Here is a 20,481-nt window from a genome sequence, read left to right as displayed (position 1 = left end):
GCATTCAACTGAAATGTGTCTTCCTACAGGTGTGTGCCTTTCCAAATCCTGTCCAATCAATTGAATTTACCACAGGTGGACCCCAATCAAGTTGTAGAAACATCTCAAGGATGATCAATGGAAATAGGATGCACCCGAGTCTCATAGCAAAGGGTCTGAATACTTATGTAAATAAGGTATTTTTTATTTTAATTTTGAATACATTTGCGAAAATGTCTAAAAAAACATTTTTGCTTTTGTCATTATGGGGTATTGTGTGTATAAAAACAAACAAAAGCATGGCCTGTATCCTTTGTCATAGTAAATTACTCTATACACTGTCTTTCCTGTGTTATATATCCCTCTGATCCCCTGTAGTCTGTGTTCACGTGATCTAAGTTTTCGATACGTCTCCATTGGAACGTGTAAGAGCAAGAACACATATTACTAATTTGTGCTTTTGAGTTTCCTGAATGTTCCAAGACATAGCATACCTGCATACCTGTGCTCTCAGACTGTACAGGCCCAGCCTGTCTGCCCAAGAGGCCGGGTGGTACGCTGTGAGTGACAGCTAGACACAACATGGTCCATCAGCTGGGATTGGGGGCCAGAAGATGCTTGACTGAATATGAATGAAAATTAATATGGGTCTTGGCAAGAAAGACTGTAGATTTTTGTGAAGCTATGAAAAAGGCAGAGTGATTCTTTCTATTTGAGTTGAATGGTGTTGATACTAATTACTGTGTGTTAATGTGTTCTGTTTCTCTGTTTGTTTTACAGATGGAATGAATGACAGCAATCTTGGTAAGTGGCACAAACACTTTGTTTATAATTGAATCTATTTTCACAAGGAATCTTCCTGAACCTCCATTCTAACCATGTTCAGTCACTGAACACAGTGGAAGTAAATGATAATGATAATATCTGCATTAGCAAATGCCAGGATTCATGTCCTGCAACTCTTCAGATAAAGCTCCCATCTGGTAAAGTAAACCCCAGCATAGTTTCTCTCTCAGTGAGTCAGAGCAAACAGCAGGTCAGGTCAGCTCAGGACAGGTCAGCTCAGGACAGGTGTTGCTCTCTCTCAGGTCATTGTGTAACTCAGTCAGTCAGTTCACTTCAGGTTTTTAGATTTTTTTATGTGCCTGTAAAGTTGAGTCTGTCTGATTATCACAGTAATACAGACTTGGGGATAGCCTACCAACCAGGCATGGAGGTTTTTTTACATTCCTCCCTTCCACATGCTGCACACAGGAATGTGACTGGGTCTGGGACGTCCAGTCAGGGGTGTGTCACCACCAAGGAGAGGGGTGGGGGTTTGGGAGGGGACTGAAAACAGTTGGACCATCCTGGCTTGGATGAAGCCTGTGCCCATGCCCACCTGATTAGAGGTATTTTCCAGCCAGCCAGGGTGTAATGACAGAATTGTGTTATTGTCCCTTCCTGCAGCCCCGGCTGGACTAATAGTCATGTTAGCCTGGGGCAGTGTGTCATTAGCTCCCCACCCATATCCCAAATAAGAGGCAGGAGCTCTGTCATTTCACAGCTAAATCACAGGGCTCTCTGGAGATCACAGCAACTCTAAAGCCCTTGTGCAGGCGCCTACCCCTCACTCAATATGTAGGGCTTATACAGACTGTATCAACACAGAGACATGACTGTGACATTGATGAAACAGAGGCGAACAGACCTCAATGAGGCAAAACTGTGATATTTGCCGATATAGGCCTACTGTGGTCATTTCATCTAACTGCTATTGGGAAAAATATATTGCTAATAATATTCTAATAATTCTAAGATGATTCATGGTTATCATCACATAGATGATTAACAGGCTAGCGTAGCGTAGCATCCATCAGAGCTCCCACTAATCTGCTGTGATTAGCCTAAGCCCTCTACGCCAGGCTCGGGAAGGAAGGACTGAGTGATGAGAAACTTTTCTCTGCTCAGAGTTTTGCTTATTTGTCTGGAATTGCTTGTCAAACTGGTAATTACACTGCCATTGGTTTGGATCCTCCCTATGGTGCAAAACTGTCCTCACAAGAGCCGCAGACATGCAGGGTTATTTTAATGTCGTGCACAGGCTATGTCATAGAAAAAGCTGTATGGTCTCCTGGTATTGGCACAGTAAAAACTAATATGCAGTTTACAAAAAAAAAAAAAATGTTTTAACAAACATTTTACTCCATATTGATCCACTTTTATATAATTTTATGTGTTCACTCTGTAGGCTTCATAGGACGATGTAAATAGATGGCTCGTTCGTTCTTCCAATATTTGCTTGACTTTATTACTTTAGTTAAAGGGCCATGCTACGGTTGGTGACACCGTCTAATAATAATCCAGGCTCAATTATACAATATACATGACATTCTTTTAGGTCAAGAACATGACCTCCTCCGTTAGGATTCGTGTCTGCTTCACTTTGCCCTTTAGTAGGCTGTGTTGTGTAAGGGCCACAACATGAATAATGTTGGTATTTGCGAGGCAGGCTGTGCTGAGTGGAGAGCTAACTGGAGCAGGAGAATGGCGCTGTTCGGCGAGGTTCACGGCTGTTATTCCTACAGGCGATGAGCGTGAAAGGAACTAATGCCATCTGACAGTTCTGGAGCGGAAAAGGAGGAGAGAGAGAGGGGAGGGGGGGTATGAGAAGAGGTAGATGGGGGGATGATGGAGAGGGGAGGGAAGAGAATACATGGGGGGGGGGGTTGTTGGATGAGGCAGACAGGGAAAGAGGGGATGAGCTAGATATGGGGAAAGCAAGGATGAGCAAGATGGGGGAAGAGAGGGAATGAGCTAGAGAGGAGGGATGGAGCAGCAATGAACTAGATAGTGTAGGGACCTCCACTGTTCACCACCACAAATAATGTAATATGGGCTCTATAGATGTTATCAAGACACATGAAAAGTAGACAGGAAGACGACGGTTTGAAATGCCCGAGGCAAACTCTGACATTTTATCGCAGTCAGGCAAATCCAGTGTGGGTAGTATGTGTGATTTAGCTGGGGACAGATTGGCTACTAGCCTGTCATTCTGAAATTGAGCCTCTAACAGGATTCTTATGATAAGTCCTCAGGGGGGGTTCAGTCTAGAATATTTCTAACAGAGGTGAACCCGGTCATTTCATAGGATGCTGGGATAACTCTTAGGGCTGGAAGATGGAGAGAAAATGGACAGGAACATGAGGGATAGATCGACTGAGAAAAGAGGGTCAAGGCGGCTCGCTAATGAGGATTATAGAGATAGAGAAAAGGGACATGGCAAGTGAGGGAGGGAGAGATAGAGAAAGGGGAAATGGTGGAAGGTGAGAGAAGGATAGACAGCGAGAGGAGAGGAGAGGGACAGGGACAGGGACGCGCGGGAGGATCACACTGTAATTTGGCAGGCTCCAGGCCCACTCAGTCTACAGCCGGCTCCTTTTGAAGGAGGAGTAGCAGACAAGGATCTGCACCCTGCTGTCTGTGAAACCTGTCATTATCATGTTGGCTGAGAGAAGAAAAAAAATGGCTTGATGTCTCATCCTTAAAAACACACAAACCCCTCTGCTCCTAAATACCGGACAGCCCAGACGCTTGATGTCAAGACTACCTCTGTGTTTTAGTAGCTTTACTTATAAAACACAGTGTTTTAGGCCTAACCCTATTAACCCTCTGTGTTTTAGTAGCTTTACTTATAAAACACAGTGTTTTAGGCCTAACCCTATTGAATGTGGTGTAGGTTAGGGGCAATACTAGTCCACTCTGGTTTAAAATGTAGAAATGGAGCCATCAGATGATTTGTTTGTCACATGGGGTGGCAGGGTAGCCTAGTGGTTAGAGTGTTGGACTAGTAACCAGAAGGTTCAAACCCCTGAGCTGACAAGGTAGAACGGCAGAACGACTGTTCCTAGGCCGTCATTGAAAATAATAATTTGTTCTTAACTAACTTGCCTAGTTAAATAAAGATTAATAAAAACATTTGTTATACATCATAGCTGAGGACAATGGCTTTCACCTAGTTTTACCAAAGATATTTTGTTTCAAAACCACACATTTAGTGTGGTGTTATTACTAGTCTTATAGTAGTAAATCTTTAGGTTAGGGATACGACTATAGTGATTCCCTAAAATAGAGACAGCAATGCTCGTCTCTGAAATAAGCAGGGTGTGTTGTTTGATCCCAGGCTTATGGTAAAAGCCAGACTAAAACCCTCAAACACTGCGTCTGTGAGCTGGCCTCATACCCGTTCATCATCTGTCTATCTAGCACGGTATACCTGTCTGTTGTAGGTGACCATAGGTGGAAGAGATTGTAAATTGGTGGTGCCTATGCGTGTCTTTGTTTGTAAAATAGCTAATTGATTCACGTTGGCGTTAGCTATCTCTTGGTCCCCTGGGCGAGTGGTCTTGAGAGGGTTTACTATTATCTGTTGTCTCCCTCTGCTGGTGAATCCTCTGAAGTCTGGTCATGTTGAGGCTGTAGACCCCAAACCGGGTTCTCTGCAGCACTAAACGGCCCTCCCCTCTCCTCCTCTGCTTACGGAATATAACATCATGTTTTATCTGTAGACTGGGTTAAGGGTTACCACCTAAATACTGTCAAAAATAGCTTTTGTTTCCCACATTGTAGAAAGCTAGCTAGTGGTATGGATATTTGAAAAATATAGTTGTTCTTTTTGGGGTTATTTAATAGGCACTCTCAGTAACCAGTGATGTTTTTACACATCTATCCCCACATAGCTATAGGCATATGGATTTTCGTCTTTGAGAAACAGATTGCTAATTGTTGACGTACTGTGCGTTTTAGTTACCGTAACAGGATATGAATGTCTCTAACTCAGTACTGTTCAGTATTGCAGTGTACCCAAAGCCAGGGTGTTACCACTTTACTTGCGTTAGCTAGAATTACACTGATAAATAATGTGCGAGTTTCACCACCCTGGACTGACTGCCAGCTGGAGACTATGGAATGTGTGTGTGTCTGTGTGTGTCTCTCTCTCTACAAGACAAGCCTTCTACTGTATGTTCTATGAGGGCCCAGCTGGCTAGGAAGTTAGGGGTAGTGTATCTTCATCCAGTACTTGTGTGACACCAAATGGTTGTGTCCTGTGACTTTACAGGTAGAAACAGAGAAAGAGTTACAGTATGTTGGCAGTGGTGTATGAATTCACAAAGTCCTGTTTTGTCAAATGCCCTGTGTTCTGTCATTGGTTTGATATTTTTGCTTGGGATGAAAAACAGAATATATTGGAGATATTAGCATAAGTCTTGTCAAATGGATCACAAATGGATTCTAAAGATTCTCTGTTTTTACTGTTCAGTCACGTTGACACTGGCCAGTTCAGTTTTAGTGTCTTCATGTAAGATACTGTAAATCTTCATGTAAGACACTGTACATCTTCATGTAAGATACTGTAAATCTTCATGTAAGACACTGTACATCTTCATGTAAGACACTGTAAATCGTCATGTAAGACACTGTAAATCGTCATGTAAGATACTGTAAATCTTCATGTAAGACACTGTAAATCGTCATGTAAGACACTGTAAATCGTCATGTAAGACACTGTACATCTTCATGTAAGACACTGTAAATCGTCATGTAAGATACTGTAAATCTTCATGTAAGACACTGTACATCTTCATGTAAGACTGCAAAAGTTCAGTGACTTTTTCCACATTTTGTTGTGTTACAGCCTGAATTTCAAATGGATTAAATTGAGATTTTGTGTCACTGGCCTACACACAATATCCCATAATGTCAGTGGAATTATGTTTTTAGACATTTTAACAAATGAATAACGCTGAAATGTATTGCGTCAATAAATATTCAACCCCTTTTTTTATTGCAAGCCTAAATAGGTTCAGGAGTAAAATGTACGTAATAAGTTGCATGGACTCAATAGTTAGTGTTTGACATGATTTTTTAATGACTACTTAATCTCTGTACCCCACATATACAAGTATCTGTAAGATCTGTAAGGTCTGAATTTCAAGCACAGATTCAACCACAAAGACTGGGGAGGTTTTCCAATGCCTCGTAAAGAAGGGCACCTATTGGTAGATGGGTCAAAAAATAGAAGCAGACATTGAATATCCCTTTGAGCATGATGAAGTTATTAATTACAAAGATACAGGCGTCCTTAAAACCTCTTGAAGCTAGGGGGCACTAAGTCGCCAGCAATTTTAATTCTGTGTCGTTAACACACCTGATGCCCAACTTCCATCAACATGTCTCCTTCACCACTAGGGGCGATAGAGTCCTAGACCATTGTTACTCTACCCCACAAGCAAGCATACAAGGCCCTCCCTCGTCCGCCTTTCGGAAAATGAGATCATGACTCCGTACTCCTGCTTCCTGTTTACAAGCAGAAGCTCAAACAAGAAGTACCCGTGACTCTCTGTGTTGAGAAATGGTCATCAGAATCAGAGATCATGCTACAGGACTGCTTTGCAAGCACTGATTGGAATATGTTCCGAGACTCCGCCGATAACATCGACTAGTTAACCACCTCCGTCACTGGCTTCATAAGGAAATTCATCGCCGACATTGTTCCCACAGTGAAGGTTTGCTGCTTTCCCAATCAAAAGCCCTGGATTAACAGAGGTTGGCGCTAAACTTAGCCCGGAGTGCGGTAGCCCTGTGCTTATCGCAGACAACCCTGAGGCTATTGCTGAGGACAGGAACAAGTACAAGAAGTCCCACTACGACCTCTGCGGAGTCATCTAATTAGAAAAAAGACAATATAGGAATACATTGAAATCATATTACACACTCCAAAACATGGCAGGGCAGTTCATTACGGATTACAAAGGAAGACCCAGACATGATCTGCCCAATGCTGCCTCTCTACCAGACCAACTTAACGTATTATATGCACGCTTCGACAATAACAACACCATACCGTGCGTGAGGGCCCTCACCGAACCAAAGGACTGGATGATCTCGCTCTCTGAGGCCAACGTGTGTAAGGTCTTTAATCAGGTCAACACTCGCAAGGCCGTGAGGCCGGACGGAATTACAGGGCGTGTTTTCAGAGTACGCGCAGATCACCTGGCAGTCAGCTGGCAGTCATTTTCAACCTCTCCTTGTCCCAGTCTGTAATCCCCACATGTCTTAAGGTGACCACCATCATTCCTGTTCCCAAGAACTCTAAGGCTTCATGCCACAATGACTACCGCCCTGGAGCACTCGCATCTGTAATCATGAAGTGCTTTGAGAGGCTGGTTATGGCACACATCAACTCCATCATCCCAGACACCCTAGACCCACTCCAATTTGCATTCCGCCCCACAGATCCATAGAAAAAACGCAATCTCAATTCCACTCCACACTGCCCTCCGACCTGTATAAGAGGAATACCTATATGAAAATGTTGTTCATTGACTATAGCTCAGGGTTCAACGCCATAGTGCCCTCCAAGCTCATCACTAAGCACAGGACCCTGGGACTGAACACCTCCTTCTGCAACTGTATCCTGGACTTCCTGACGAGCCGACCCCAGGTAGTGAGGGTAGGCAACATCCCCTCCCCCACACTGACCCTCCACACGGGGGCCCCACAGGGGTGTGTGTTTAGTCCCCTCCTGTACTCCCTGTTCACCCACGGCTGTGGGCAATTCACGAATCTAACACAATCATCAAGTTTGCTGACGAAACGACAGTAGTAGGCCTGATCACCTGCGATGATGAGACAGGTCAGTGACCTGGCAGTGTAGTGGCGGGACAACAACCTCTCCCTTAACATCAGTAAGACCAACGATCTGATTGTGGACTATATGAAATTGGGGGGCGAGCACAACCCCTTCCACATCGACGGGGCTGCAGTGGAGTGGGTCGAGAGCTTCAAGTTCCTCATTGTCCACATCACTTAAAATGGTCCTCACACACACAGTCGTGTAGAAGTCAGGAGGTTGAAAAAGTTTGGCATGGGCCATCAAATCCTTAAAAAGTTCTACAGCTGCACCATTGAGAGCTTCTTGACTGGCTGCATCACTGCTTGGTATGGCAACAGCACCGCCCTCGATTACATGGTGCTACAGAGGGTGGTGCAGACAGCCCAGTACATCACTGGGGAAGAGCTACCTGCCATCCAGGACCTTTATATCAGGCGGTGTGATAGGAATTCCCTGAAAATCATTAAAGACTCTATCCACCCAAGCCATAGACTGTTCTCTCTGCTTCCGCACGGCAAGAGCTACCGGTGCATTAGTTCTGACACCAACAGGCTCCTGACCAGTTTCTATGCTAAGACTGCTAAATGCACAATTCCAAGCGGCTGGAGTGGTATGAAGCTCGCCACCGTTGGACTCTGGAGCAGTGGAAATGCATTCTCTGGAGTGATGCTTCACGCTTCACCATCTGGCAGTCCAACAGACTAATATTTGTTTGGCAGATGCCAGGAGAATGCTACCTGCCCCAATGCATAGTGCCAACTGTAAAGTTTGGTGAAGGAGGAATAATGGTCTGGGTCTGTTTTTCACCGTTCAGGCTAGGCCCCTTAATTCCAGTGAAGAGAAATCTGAATGCTACAGCATACAATGATATTCTAGGCAATTCTTTGCTTCCAACTTTGTGGCAATAGTTTGGGGAAGGCCCTTTCCTGTTTCCCCCGTGCACAAAGCAAGGTCCGTACAGAAATGTTTTTTTGAGATCGGTGTGGAAGAACTTGACTGGCCTGCACAGAGCCCTGACTTCAACCTCCATCGAACACCTTTGGGATGAATTGGATCGCCGACTTCGTGCCAGGCCTAATCATGCACATTGTGAATAAGGTATTGGAACTGACTCTGTATATCGCTTTTTACTTTCTCCTGTTCTTCTTATTTCTTATTTTTATTTATCGTGTTTTTGTTCTACCTCATGTAATTTTTTTGTACTACAAAAAGGCATTTCACTGTACTTGTGCACGTGACAATTAAACTGGAAACTAATCTTTGGGGGTGGACGTGACCCCGGAGCCTGTTGGAGAGTGAGGACAGCCCTCATTAAGGCAAGCTCACTTCACACCCCTATCCTTCACCATCTATCTTACTGACTCACAATTTATATCACCATTATCCTGTATGCCATTGCTTAGAGAAGGAACATATTTGTTGTGTGTTTTAAAAGAGAGAGATTAACTGTAGATGTGTTTGCGGTGTAGAGTGGGTTATGTCTCATTGGTTGTGTCAACTTGCTCTATTAAAATGGGCTGTGGCTTTTTGTGATACAGAATCTATAGTCTTCTCCATATGAATGTGGTTTGAATATTGTGAATATTTTACATTGGGTGTTTGTGGTTTATGTGTAGATGTATGGGTTATTGAGAAAGAAAAGGGGGTATGTCTATTCCTGTTATACAGGATAGTCATTGCCTCCCAACTCAAAAGGAATTTGCCAGTATGCTTGGCCAAACAGGAAAGGGAGGGGGAGGGGAGGGAGGAGCAACAAACTAAATACTACCCTTTGTTACTCTGTTTAGGGAAATGCAAAAAAACGAACAATAAGCTCTTTCCAATTGACATTTGATTCAATTAACATTTCAGAAACAGCTTTACATGATCACTATTGTTGTGTCCTGGCCTTTGTCTAGTGGGATCACCCCTAATGAATACACTTCTCATATATGTCTTGTGGTTATTTCTATTCATCTTCTTAGATCAAGTTGTGAACATTCCCTCAAACATTTTAATAGTTTTTAAGAAATAAGTAAAAAAAAATGACACAAGTAGTCAACTGGGAATCAACTGATGTTATGTGACAGAAAGCGCTGATGTCCCCCAGCCAGTGTTCTCTCTCTGTGTGCTCAGCCTGTTGTGCAAGAGCAGACAGTGGGCCACATATATAACCTCCCTCATTGTTTAACCAGATAAAGCAGGGCTGTTTGGGATTTAGATTAGCAGCGATACAGGGAACAGAAGCCATAAACCAGGCCTGGGACATCCATGAGACATGTGGAGATAGCCTCTACCTGACCTGACCTGTTGAAGAACAGTCATAATGCCTCTCCACATCGTCCTAATAACTAGCCAAGTAAATTGCAGGCAACATTATCCCCGCCGTCTCCTGTGACTTCAAAGTTAAAGGCAAAATAGCTGATTATGCTGTTCATCTTCGCCGTGTGCAGGGGGGGGGGGTGTGAAGGTACTAAGGTCAAGGGTGACATATGGCCAGTTCCCATGGCCGAGCTCCCCACTCATCATCATCAGGCTTGGTTTCCTACTAGCATTGACAAACTGAGGTTATGCCCTTCAAAACATGTAAACAGAGGACATTTCCTTCAGAAGTACAGATTTGCCAAAAACATACAGTATGGCATCTGCCTGTGCCAAGTATAACCTATTAAAGTGTAGAATGGTGCATTGACGGCATGACTAACAATCTCCGTATTTCTAGCATATAAAATCAAAGTGCAATAACACAAACAACCAACATTTGACCTAATTGTGAGTAGTGCATATAAACATAGATTTAATATATAGTAAAGTCCCTGTGGAGTAACCTTGACATAGTGACATATGGCGTGAGACTCTTTAGGGTATTACTGTAAAGTAATCTTGGAGACGGCGAGACTTGTCTATTACACTACTAGAGCAGGTCTGTCGATGGATCAGCAATCTGCTATATTACCAATGGTGTAAAGTGATGGATCAGCAATCTGCTATATTACCAATGGTGTAAAGTGCTTAAGTAAGAATACATTAAAGTACTACTTAAGTCATTTTTTGGGGTATCTGTACTTTGCTATTTATATTTTTGACAACTTTTACTTCACTACGTTCCTAAAGAGAATATTGTACTTTTTACCCCATACATTTTCAAATGTTACATTTTGAGTGCTTAGCAGGACAGGACAATAGTCCAATTCAGACTTATCAAGATTATTCGTGGTCATCCCTACTGCCTCTGGCTTGCGAACTCACTAAGCACAAATGCATCTTTTGTAAATAATCTCTGAGTGTTTGAGTGTTCCCCTGGCTATCAGTAAATTTTAAAAACAAGAAAATGGTGCTGTCTGCTTTGCTTAATATAAGGAATTTTAAGTGATTTTTACTTTTGATACTTGAGTATATTTTAGCGATTACATTTACTTTTGATACTTAAGTATATTTAAAACCAAATACTTTTACTTTTGATACTTAAGTATATTTAAAACCAAATACTTTTACTTTTGATACTTAAGTATATTTAAAACCAAATACTTTTAGACTTTTACTCAAGTAGTATTTTACTAGCTGACTTTCACTTTTACTTGAGTAACTTTCCACTAAGGTATCTATTGTATACTTTTTCCACCACTGTATATTATTACTACGACTGATTTCAAGTTTGAAGTTTTAATGTCACATGCACAGGTACAGTGAAATGCCTTGCAAGCTCTAAACCCAACAATGCAGTAATCAATAACAATGTAATATAAAACTTATAAGGTAGAACTAAAACACACAAGAAATAAAAATAAGAAATAGGAAGAACACGAGAAAGTAAGTAAGCATACAGGGTCAGTCTGTTCCAGTACCATATTTACAATGTGCAGGGATCCTGGAGTGGTGGAGATGGATATGGTGACTGGGAATCGAGATATATGATGAACCGAGTAGCAGCAGCGTATATGATGATTGTATGTGAGTGGTTGTGCTTGTGTGTAGAGTCAGTGTCAATGTATGTGCATATTATGTGTGTGTGTGTGTGAGCAAGTGATGAACTGAGTGTTTGTGTGCGTGAGTGAGTGTGCATAAAGATAAAATAAAATACAAGGGTCAACTCAGATAGTCCGTGTAGCCATTTTGCTAGCTATTTAGCAGACTTCTGGCTTTGGGGATAGAAGCTGTTCAGGAGCCTGTTGGTGACAGAATTGATGCACCGGTGCCGACTGCTTTGCTTGATGTAAGGAATTGTATACAGGTGGGTGAAGGCAGTGTGGAGTGCAATGGAAATTGTGTCGTCTATGGATCTGTTGGGGCGGTATGCAAATTGGAGTGGGTCTAGGGGGGCTGGGATGATGGAGTTGATGTGTGCCACAACCAGCCTCTCAAAGCACTTAATAATTACGGCTTAATAATTACGGATGTGAGTGCTAGAGGGTGGTAGATGGTGGTGATCTTAAAAGATGTGGGGATTACAGACTGGGTCAAGGAGAGGTTGAAAGTTACAGTGAATATGCCTGCCAGCTGTTCTGCGCATGCTCTGAGAACGAGCCCTGGAAGACCGTCGGGCTTTGCGGCTGTTGACCTGATTAAAGACCTTACTCATGTCGGCCTCACAGGGCGGGATCACCCAGTCTTCTGGGTCGGTGGCGGCCCTCACACCCAGCACAGTGTTGTTATTGTCGAAGCGTGCATAAATGCATTGATTTCGTCTGGTAGAGAGGTATCATTGGGCAGATCACGGCTGGGTCTTCCTTTGTAATCTGTAATAGACGGTAGCCCCTGCCACATGTGTTGGAGCCTGTGTAATATGATTCCACCTTATTCCTATATTGTCCTTTTGCTCGTTTGATGACTCTGCGGAGGTCATAGTGGGACGTCTTGTGCTTGTTCCTGTCCTCAGCCGTAGCCTCAGGGTGGTCTGCGATAGCCCTGAGTCCCGTAGCCCTGTGCTTTAGTTTAGCGCCAACCTCAGTGTTAATCCAGGGCTTTTGATTGGGGAAGCAGTGGCCCTTCACTGTGGAGACAACGCCAATACATTTCTTAATGCCAGCTTGTTATTTTTCTTGTCCTGGGGTGGAATGTATAGAACAGTCACGATAACAGCTGAAAACTCCCTTGGTAGGTTAGAAGGGTTGGCATTTGACCATCAGGTATTCCAAAACGGGTGAACAATGACACTTCCACCGCGCTCGAGTCAGCACAGCAGTTGTTGTTGATGAAAAGGCAAACTCCTCCCCCTCTCGATTTCCCTGACTCCACTGTCCTGTCCACATGGTGAATGAAGACTTCGAGTTTGATAGCCATGTGTATCTTGTCCAAGAGTCATGTTTCAGAAAAGCAGAGAATATGGCAGTTTCTAGAGTCCCATTGGTAGCAAATCCACGACCAGAGGTTATCCATCTTATTATCAAGTGACTGTATGTTGGCCAGTAGAATGGAGGGAAGAGGTGGCCGGTTTTGCCTGAAAGACATTAATGGGGGTGTTCACAAATGCTTCCAACTTAAAGTCAATGGCTTTTTAAAATGTTATTAGCCTGTGTGTTTATGCAGTTTTCAAAATTATTCCACCAATCTTATAACCCCTTTGGGTGGATGTCAGTGAAAGAAACTCTACCACAAAAGTGTATTTTGAACACTCAAATATCTGGGCCCTAAAAAACACCCACCATGAACGCCCACTAAATTTGCCAAATAAGAGGCAAACAAAATAAAATCAACACCAAATTTAAAGACAGGCAACAAACTAAAAAGTGGAGCAAAATTAAAACTAGGAAGATCAGATAAATGATTGTTTTTTTACAAATCAAAATAGAAAACGCCAACTAAAGGTGTTTAACCCTCCAAATAGCTCAAGCCAACTGGAGCACTGGGCCAGCCGCTCTTAAATAGGTGAAACACCTTCTGACTAATGAGATGACAAGCCAGCTCAGGTGTAACACATACTGACTAACGAGTTGACAGCAATCGTTGCACCCAGCGTGCTAACGTCCAACCTCAAAATATAATTGGAAAAACCAAAGCCTGTAACAGCTCTCTCTCTCTCTTTCGCTCTCTCTGTGTGTGTCTCTCTGTCTCTTAATTAAATTCAAAGAGGCTTTATTGTAATGGAAAATGTGTTTACATTTTCAAAGCAAGTGAAATAAACAATCAAATTTAACAACAACAAAAAACAATTAGAGTAAAAATATTTCAAAAATATAAAAACATTTCTAGTGTTATATTATCAGCGATGTACAGTGTTTAAGAAATATGCAAATAATTGTAGTACGAATAGTGGGGGAAGATAAATAAACATAAGTATTGGTGGTATTTACAATGTTGTTTGTGCTCAACTGGTTGCTCTTTTCTCATGGGAATGGGCCACAAATCTTGCTGCTGTGATTGCACATTGTGGTATTTCGCCTAATAGATATGGGAGTTTATCAATGTTGGATTCGTTTTCAAATTGTTTGTGGGTCTGTTTGATCTGTGGGAAATGTGGTCTCTAATGTAGTCATACCTTTGGCAGGAGGTTAGGAAGTGCAGCTCAGTTTCCACCTCATTTTGTAAACAGTGAGCACAACAATAAGTTGGGTGAATTTTGGCCCATTCCTCCTGACAGAGCTGGTATAACTGAGTCAGGTTTGTAGGCCTCTTTGCTCACACCCGCTTTTTCAGTTCTGCCCACATAATTTTCTATAGGATTGAGGTCAGGGCTTTGTGATGGCCACTCCAATAGCTTGATTTTGTTGCCCTTAACCTCTAGTGACACCCCATCCCGTGAACGGGACCGTTGTCATCATCAGACACTAATTAGCATAACGCAACGGACATAAATATTCCTATTCATGAAAATCACAAGTGAAATATATTGAGACACAGCTTAGCCTTTTGTTAATCACCCTGTCATCTCAGATTTACAGCCAAAGCTAGACAAGCGTTTGTGTAAGTTTATCGATAGCCTAGCATAGCATTTTGTCCAGCTAGCAGCAGTAACTTGGTCACGGAAATCAGAAAAGCAATCAAATTAAATTGTTTACCTTTGATGAGCTTCGGATGTTTTCACTCACGAGACTCCCAGTTAGATAGCAAATGTTCCTTTTTTCCCAAAATATTATTTTTGTAGGCGAAATAGCTCCGTTTGTTCTTCACATTTGGCTGAGAAATCGCCCGGAAATTGCAGTCACGAAAACGGCGAAAAATATTCAAAATTAGCTCCATAATATCTACAGAAACATGGCAAACGTTGTTTATACTCAATCCGGGACAATTTGTTTTTCAGTAGGACCGATTGGAGTAATGGCTACCTCAGTATTTTACGCGAGAGTCACCCTGGGAGCCATCAGGTGACCACTTGTGCAATGTAGCCGCCTACGGGTATTCTTCAACATAAATGCGTAAAACTACGTCACAATGCTGTAGACACCTTCGGGAATACGGAGAAAGAGTAATCTGGTTGATAGCCCATTCACTGCTCAATAGGGATGCATTGGAACACAGCGCTTACAAAACATCAGGCACTTCCGGATTGGATTTTTCTCAGGCTTTCGCCTGCAACATCAGTTCTATTATACTTACAGACAATATTTTTACAGTTTTGGAAACTTTAGAGTGTTTTCTATCCTAAGCTGTCAATTATATGCATATTCTAGCATCTTGTCCTGACAAAATATCCCGTTTTACTACGGGAATGTTTTTTCTCCAAAAATGAAAATACTGCCCCCTAGTCACAAATTAAGCCATTTTGCCAAAACTTTGGAAGTTTGTCCTCCAACACCACTTTCCATCAATTTGTATAGCAGACCCTCATGCCAAATTGAGTCAAAAGCTTTTTTGAAATCAACAAAGCATGACTTTGTTTTTGTTTTGGCTTGTTTGTTTGTCAATAAGGGTGTGCAGGGGGTATACCTGAACTGAGGATAATGTTGAAGAGTTTAAGAATAGCCTATTTGAATTTGTGGTCTGTATCATTTTGTTTAGTATACCGTCAACACCGCAGGCCTTTTGGGGTTGGAAGGTTTGTATTTTGTCCTGTAGCTCATCCAATGTAATTTGAGAATCCAATGGATTCTGGTCGTCTTTAATAACTGACTCTCTAAGTTTTGTAAATTATCATGTATATGTTTTTATTCTTGGTTCTTTGTTATATGGCCGAAAAAGGTTTGAGAAGTGGTTTATCCATACATCTCCATTTTGGATAGGTAGCTCTTCATGTTGTTGTTTGTTTAGTGTTTTCCAGTTTTCCCAGTGATTTGATTCTATGGATTCTTCAATCACATTGAGCACTTTTCTGTCATGCTATTACTTAGTTTTTTCTTAGTGTATTCTTGTACTGTTTTAGAGTTTCCACAATATTTTCTGTGTCTCTGTGTTTTTGGTTGGATATGTTTCTCAATTTATTTGTAAGGTTTTTGCATTCTTCATCAAAGCATTTCTCATTGTTGTTAGTTTTCTTTTAGGTTTTCTACTTGAATTTTAATGTGATATGTTAGCTGATAGGTCAGTTATACTGTTCATGCTTCCTACTGCAAAGTTTACACCTTCACTATTGCAGCGCTCTCTCTTGGTCTCTCCCTCTCCTCCGTGGCATTTGAATGTGAAAAGCCTCTTATGTGTGACTTACTTAGGTAGGTTATTAGCATTGGCATGGGGGGTGGGCTGTGTGACTGTGGGGCTGTGGGAGAGTGAACAAGTGGCTGCAGCATTAGCAGGGTGGAGCCCAGGAGGGTGGGCTGAGACCTCACTGGACAGGACAAGGGTGATCCTAGGAGAAGAGGGTAATGGGTATAGAATCATTAGGGTAGCAGGGTACAGGGTAGCAGGATAGCAGTAGAGTACGTGGTCCACTGGTTCAGAACTGGACCATTCATAACATGGCTACTTAGAGAGGACACTGGAGGGAATGAAGGAGGAAACCCCAGTGGATTTGTAAGGCATGACCAAATAATTCACAAAACTAGTTCTAGGAGTACACTATACCGAGCAATTCATTGGGGAACTGTATGAGTGGCTGAATGTTGTGATGTAGCTCTGTGGGCTCATTTTCTGGGGTATATTTGTGACAGGAAATGTTGGATCATTATTGTGGACGGAAACATATGCCTGCAGGAACAGATAAATATCATTCATATCTTATCTTGTACTTTTTAAGCCATTTCTAGAGGCTTTGTTTTATTTCTTCCTTTGCACTGTTCCTGGTTTGATACCTAGCACTGACACATTGGTTAACTCTATTTGTTTCCAATTGACAAAATGACTCAATTAGTTAATGTCCGTGTATGTTGTCAGCTTGAACCTGTTTATGCTTGAACCTGTTTATGCTTGAACCTGTTTATGCTTGAACCTGTTTATGCTTGAACCTGTTTATGCTTGAACCTGTTTATGCTTGAACCTGTTTATGCTTGAACCTGTTTATGCTTGAACGTGCACTTTGGTCCTCTGTGAAAAGTGCCAGAGGCAGAGGGAGGGGAGGCTAATTTGGCCAGGGAAAGCATTGTTCATCAACAGAGAAAATAGTACTATCAGTTCCACTCAGATAACCCCTAGTCGTCATTGGACCTCAAGCCAAGCCGTGACCCCATGGCTTGAACTCTGTGGTCATGTGACCAGGCAGTAAAGTGGCCAGTGGTGCTGGCTTAGAAGACTATGCTCAGAGAGAGGGCAGGCTGTGGAGGGAGGAGGTTGTATGTCAGAGCGAGAGAGAGCAAGAGGGTGAACAAGAGAGAGAGAGAAGAGTCATGAGGCCAAGGCTCCCATGCCCTGTGGCTTTTTTTTAGCGGAATCTGTGCTTGAATGGCGTCCTGGCAAACTGGGAGAAGCATGAAATGGATACATGGGAAGGTAAGGGAGGATGCGAGAGTGAAAGGGGTTGGGTCTGTTGCCTTTATGGCTCATACTCTATGCACCCCTAAATATGCATGTATAAATGAGAGAACAGGCTAGCATTTGGTCGGTGCGAATCATTTTGGTTTCCTTTTTTTTTGCCATCATCAGATTCGCTAGCATTCTGGCTAAGCACTTTGTTTTCATTCCATATGTTTAACAATAGATGAGGATCATTCTGGAGTTGAACAAATAATAAATCAATGAATTATGTTGTTGTTCCACTGAGGATTTTAAACAACATGATATTGAGAAAAATAGAATGAACATAATGTTTTTTTTTTGTTAAATGAAATTTAGACAATGGTTTTGTCAAATTATTTTCTTTGTTTCCTATTTTCTTCTTGGAAAAAAGGACTGGTTACAAACCCATTATGTAATTCTGTTTTGACCAGTTTGTTACTTTTGTTGCAGCTATACTTGCCAAGGTATACATGTGATATATTTGTTATTTCAAATATGTTTTTGCATTTTGTTGCATAATCAATGAATTTCTATGAATTAGTGAATACAATATTGTACAAAGTCTTTTCAGAGTATTTCAATATATTTCATTATGTGTGTTAATTTGGGTGTAGTAGAGTATTTGTGTGTATTGGTATGTATATAGTTGATTGTGTTGTTGTGTCCTGGTGAGTGAAGTTACATATGTATTGATCTGTGGTATGTGTCTGTGGCCCATCTGGAAAAGGTTTTTGTCCCCAGTCAGCATTGTTTATGTGATAGAGGAGAGGTTAGGATTGCTTCACTGGGCAGTTTTAACCCCCAGGGTTAGCTTAGCTGTGACTACCTTCCCAAACCTAACGCAGTTTCACTTTATTTCACTTCATGTCAGGGTATATATAATAAGTAGCTAATGTACTGCCTCTCACTGACTGTTGGAGTTTTTACAATATTTTATGTTGATACAAATACCTTTAGTGTAAGTTAATGGAAATTGCTCATTTACAGCCCAAACCAATCCACTCAGTCAGTCCTACTAACTATCATGTCCTTAGACTTTGCAGATGACTCAGACCTCTGCAATGTTCTCATGTCTCTTTCCCAGGTTAGTTACAAATCAATGTAGTGTTTGTTGGGACACAGTGAGGAGTTTTGTTGGTATGGAAGATCTTTTCAATGTGGAATCAGTCATATTATTTCATACATGAGTAGTATATGACTTGTAACTCAGTGTTACCACAGTTTCCACCAGGAATTGGTCTAGAGACACCATGTTGAATGGACAACCAGATCAAGAGCTCTTTGCTGGGCATTACTTGTTTGATGATTGGTTCTACATTTTAGCAGACAAACATTTTGTATTTGAAGCTAGTGCACCAAACCGAAATTAGAAGACACAAGAACTAAATTTAAGAACGGGAAGCATAGAAAGAGCACACATAGAACAGATCTACCGCTCCTTAGACTTGCTTTCATTGAGAATGACAGGCTAATAACTCATATTTCCATGTGAATTTGGTTGGATTGCCCAAAAAGTTACATATTGCAGCTTAAAGAGTTGAATTTTCTGGGAAGGGAGGGGTTACTGTATCTGCTCCCTCCCCCATGCTAATCCTATCCAGTCAGCGTTAGAGGTTGTGTTTCTTCTGCAGCTGAAGGAGGGTTAAATCCAATCAGTCTTTTATAATGCTAAGTAGCCCGCTGATGCCTTTCCTGTCTCTCAACACACCACGTCACTCTGGACTTGCCAGGAAGTCCTTTTTCTTACAAATTCTGGTTGGGGGGAGTGTGTGTGTGGGGATGAGGGGGTAGGGGGATAGAGGCTGTGTGTGTGAAGATCAATAAGAGTGGGGGAGGTCAGGAATCGTGGCTTCTGTAATGCAGGCTAAATATAGCTAATGCCAAAGCCTCTTATTATGGCCGTCTAGGGCCTTTTCGATCATTCCATTCAAACCTTTATGTGAGTTCTGATCCAGACAAACCAAACCATCAAGTCCACCATATCTCAGACTTTTGTCTCCAAGGGAAGTGTTATTTAAACTACCAGTACCCATCCCCCGATGCATACGCACTTTAAATCTAACACAAACACCATCTGATACCCGTTATGAACAAAGGACCTAGTTTGACCTGATAACTTTATTGATTTTTGAAATCTTACTACAACCCCCTTACACACACAGACACACACACACACACACACACACACACAGACACACAGACACACACACACACACACACACACACACACACACACACACACACATAGATAATATAAAGTGCTTGATTGCATTATACGGTGTATTTCCCAATACAGGAAGAGTCTGGTCATAGGAAAGATGGGTGGGAGTTAGCCTGCTGAACCTGTTAGCCTGCTTATTCTGCCTCTAGGAAGCCTCACGTCATACTGAGGAGTTTTGGGGGAAACAGACTTTTATTAAAGAGGGAGTTTATATGGCCCAGTGTTACAAGCGCCTGTGTTGTTAAATACCACCATGTGGTTCATATTGGGTTGTGCTGACTGTTTAGGCTCCACATTAACAAGCACACTGTCAAACTGCTGCACTGGAGCTCTGCAAGCATACTCACGTTTGACAACAAAGAAATAGTATTTAAATATGCAAAATGTCCTACTTTTGTCACCGGTTGGTTGAAACATTGCATTTGGACTTTTATTGAACACTATAGTAATTATATAATCGCTCCGACATAGTGTGCTCCATTCTGTGAAGAGAATCAATTAGATATGTGTCAATGGTCATGTTGAATTTAAAGATTGTGATGAGTGGCCTTTTCTTGATGTATTTTAGGGAACGATTTGTAACTGTTGCCACTGCTGAGAACCCATGAATATTGATTACATTCCAATAATGAGATCAAAGACCTTCAAATGTACCTTTAGGAAATCAATGGCCCTCTCAAAAGTGTTTATGTTAGGGCAGAATGTAGAAGTTGACAGGAGAAAACATAGTGAGCTCTCTCTTCTATCTGTTGTCTCAAGACTTGTTGCTGTTTAGGACAAAAGAGAATTCAAGACAACATTACCCTTCATTCTGTTACTGATTCATTTGTGAACTTAATAAATGTTT

At 41.9% G+C, this 20,481-nt stretch overlaps 1 protein-coding gene across 3 annotated transcripts in view; it reads left to right on the top strand.

The window, feature by feature from the left end:
• Nucleotides 1-20,481, top strand: part of LOC110535871 (nuclear receptor subfamily 6 group A member 1-A) — a 99,730-nt gene that overhangs the window by 56,090 nt on the left and 23,159 nt on the right. For 2 of the 3 annotated variants that reach the window (XM_036935694.1, XM_036935695.1), the window contains one exon: nt 760-783. In XM_036935694.1, coding sequence (XP_036791589.1) covers nt 760-783 — 24 coding nt within the window. Of the gene's footprint in view, nt 1-759; nt 784-17,107; nt 17,408-20,481 lie in introns of those variants that run through there. The other variant, XM_036935696.1, reaches the window with a different exon arrangement.

The sequence above is a fragment of the Oncorhynchus mykiss genome, chromosome 11, assembly GCF_013265735.2.
Source record: "Oncorhynchus mykiss isolate Arlee chromosome 11, USDA_OmykA_1.1, whole genome shotgun sequence".
NCBI classification, from domain to species: Eukaryota; Metazoa; Chordata; class Actinopteri; order Salmoniformes; family Salmonidae; genus Oncorhynchus; species Oncorhynchus mykiss.
Note: the sequence above shows the minus strand (reverse complement) of the source record. Positions and strands in the feature narration are given on the sequence as shown.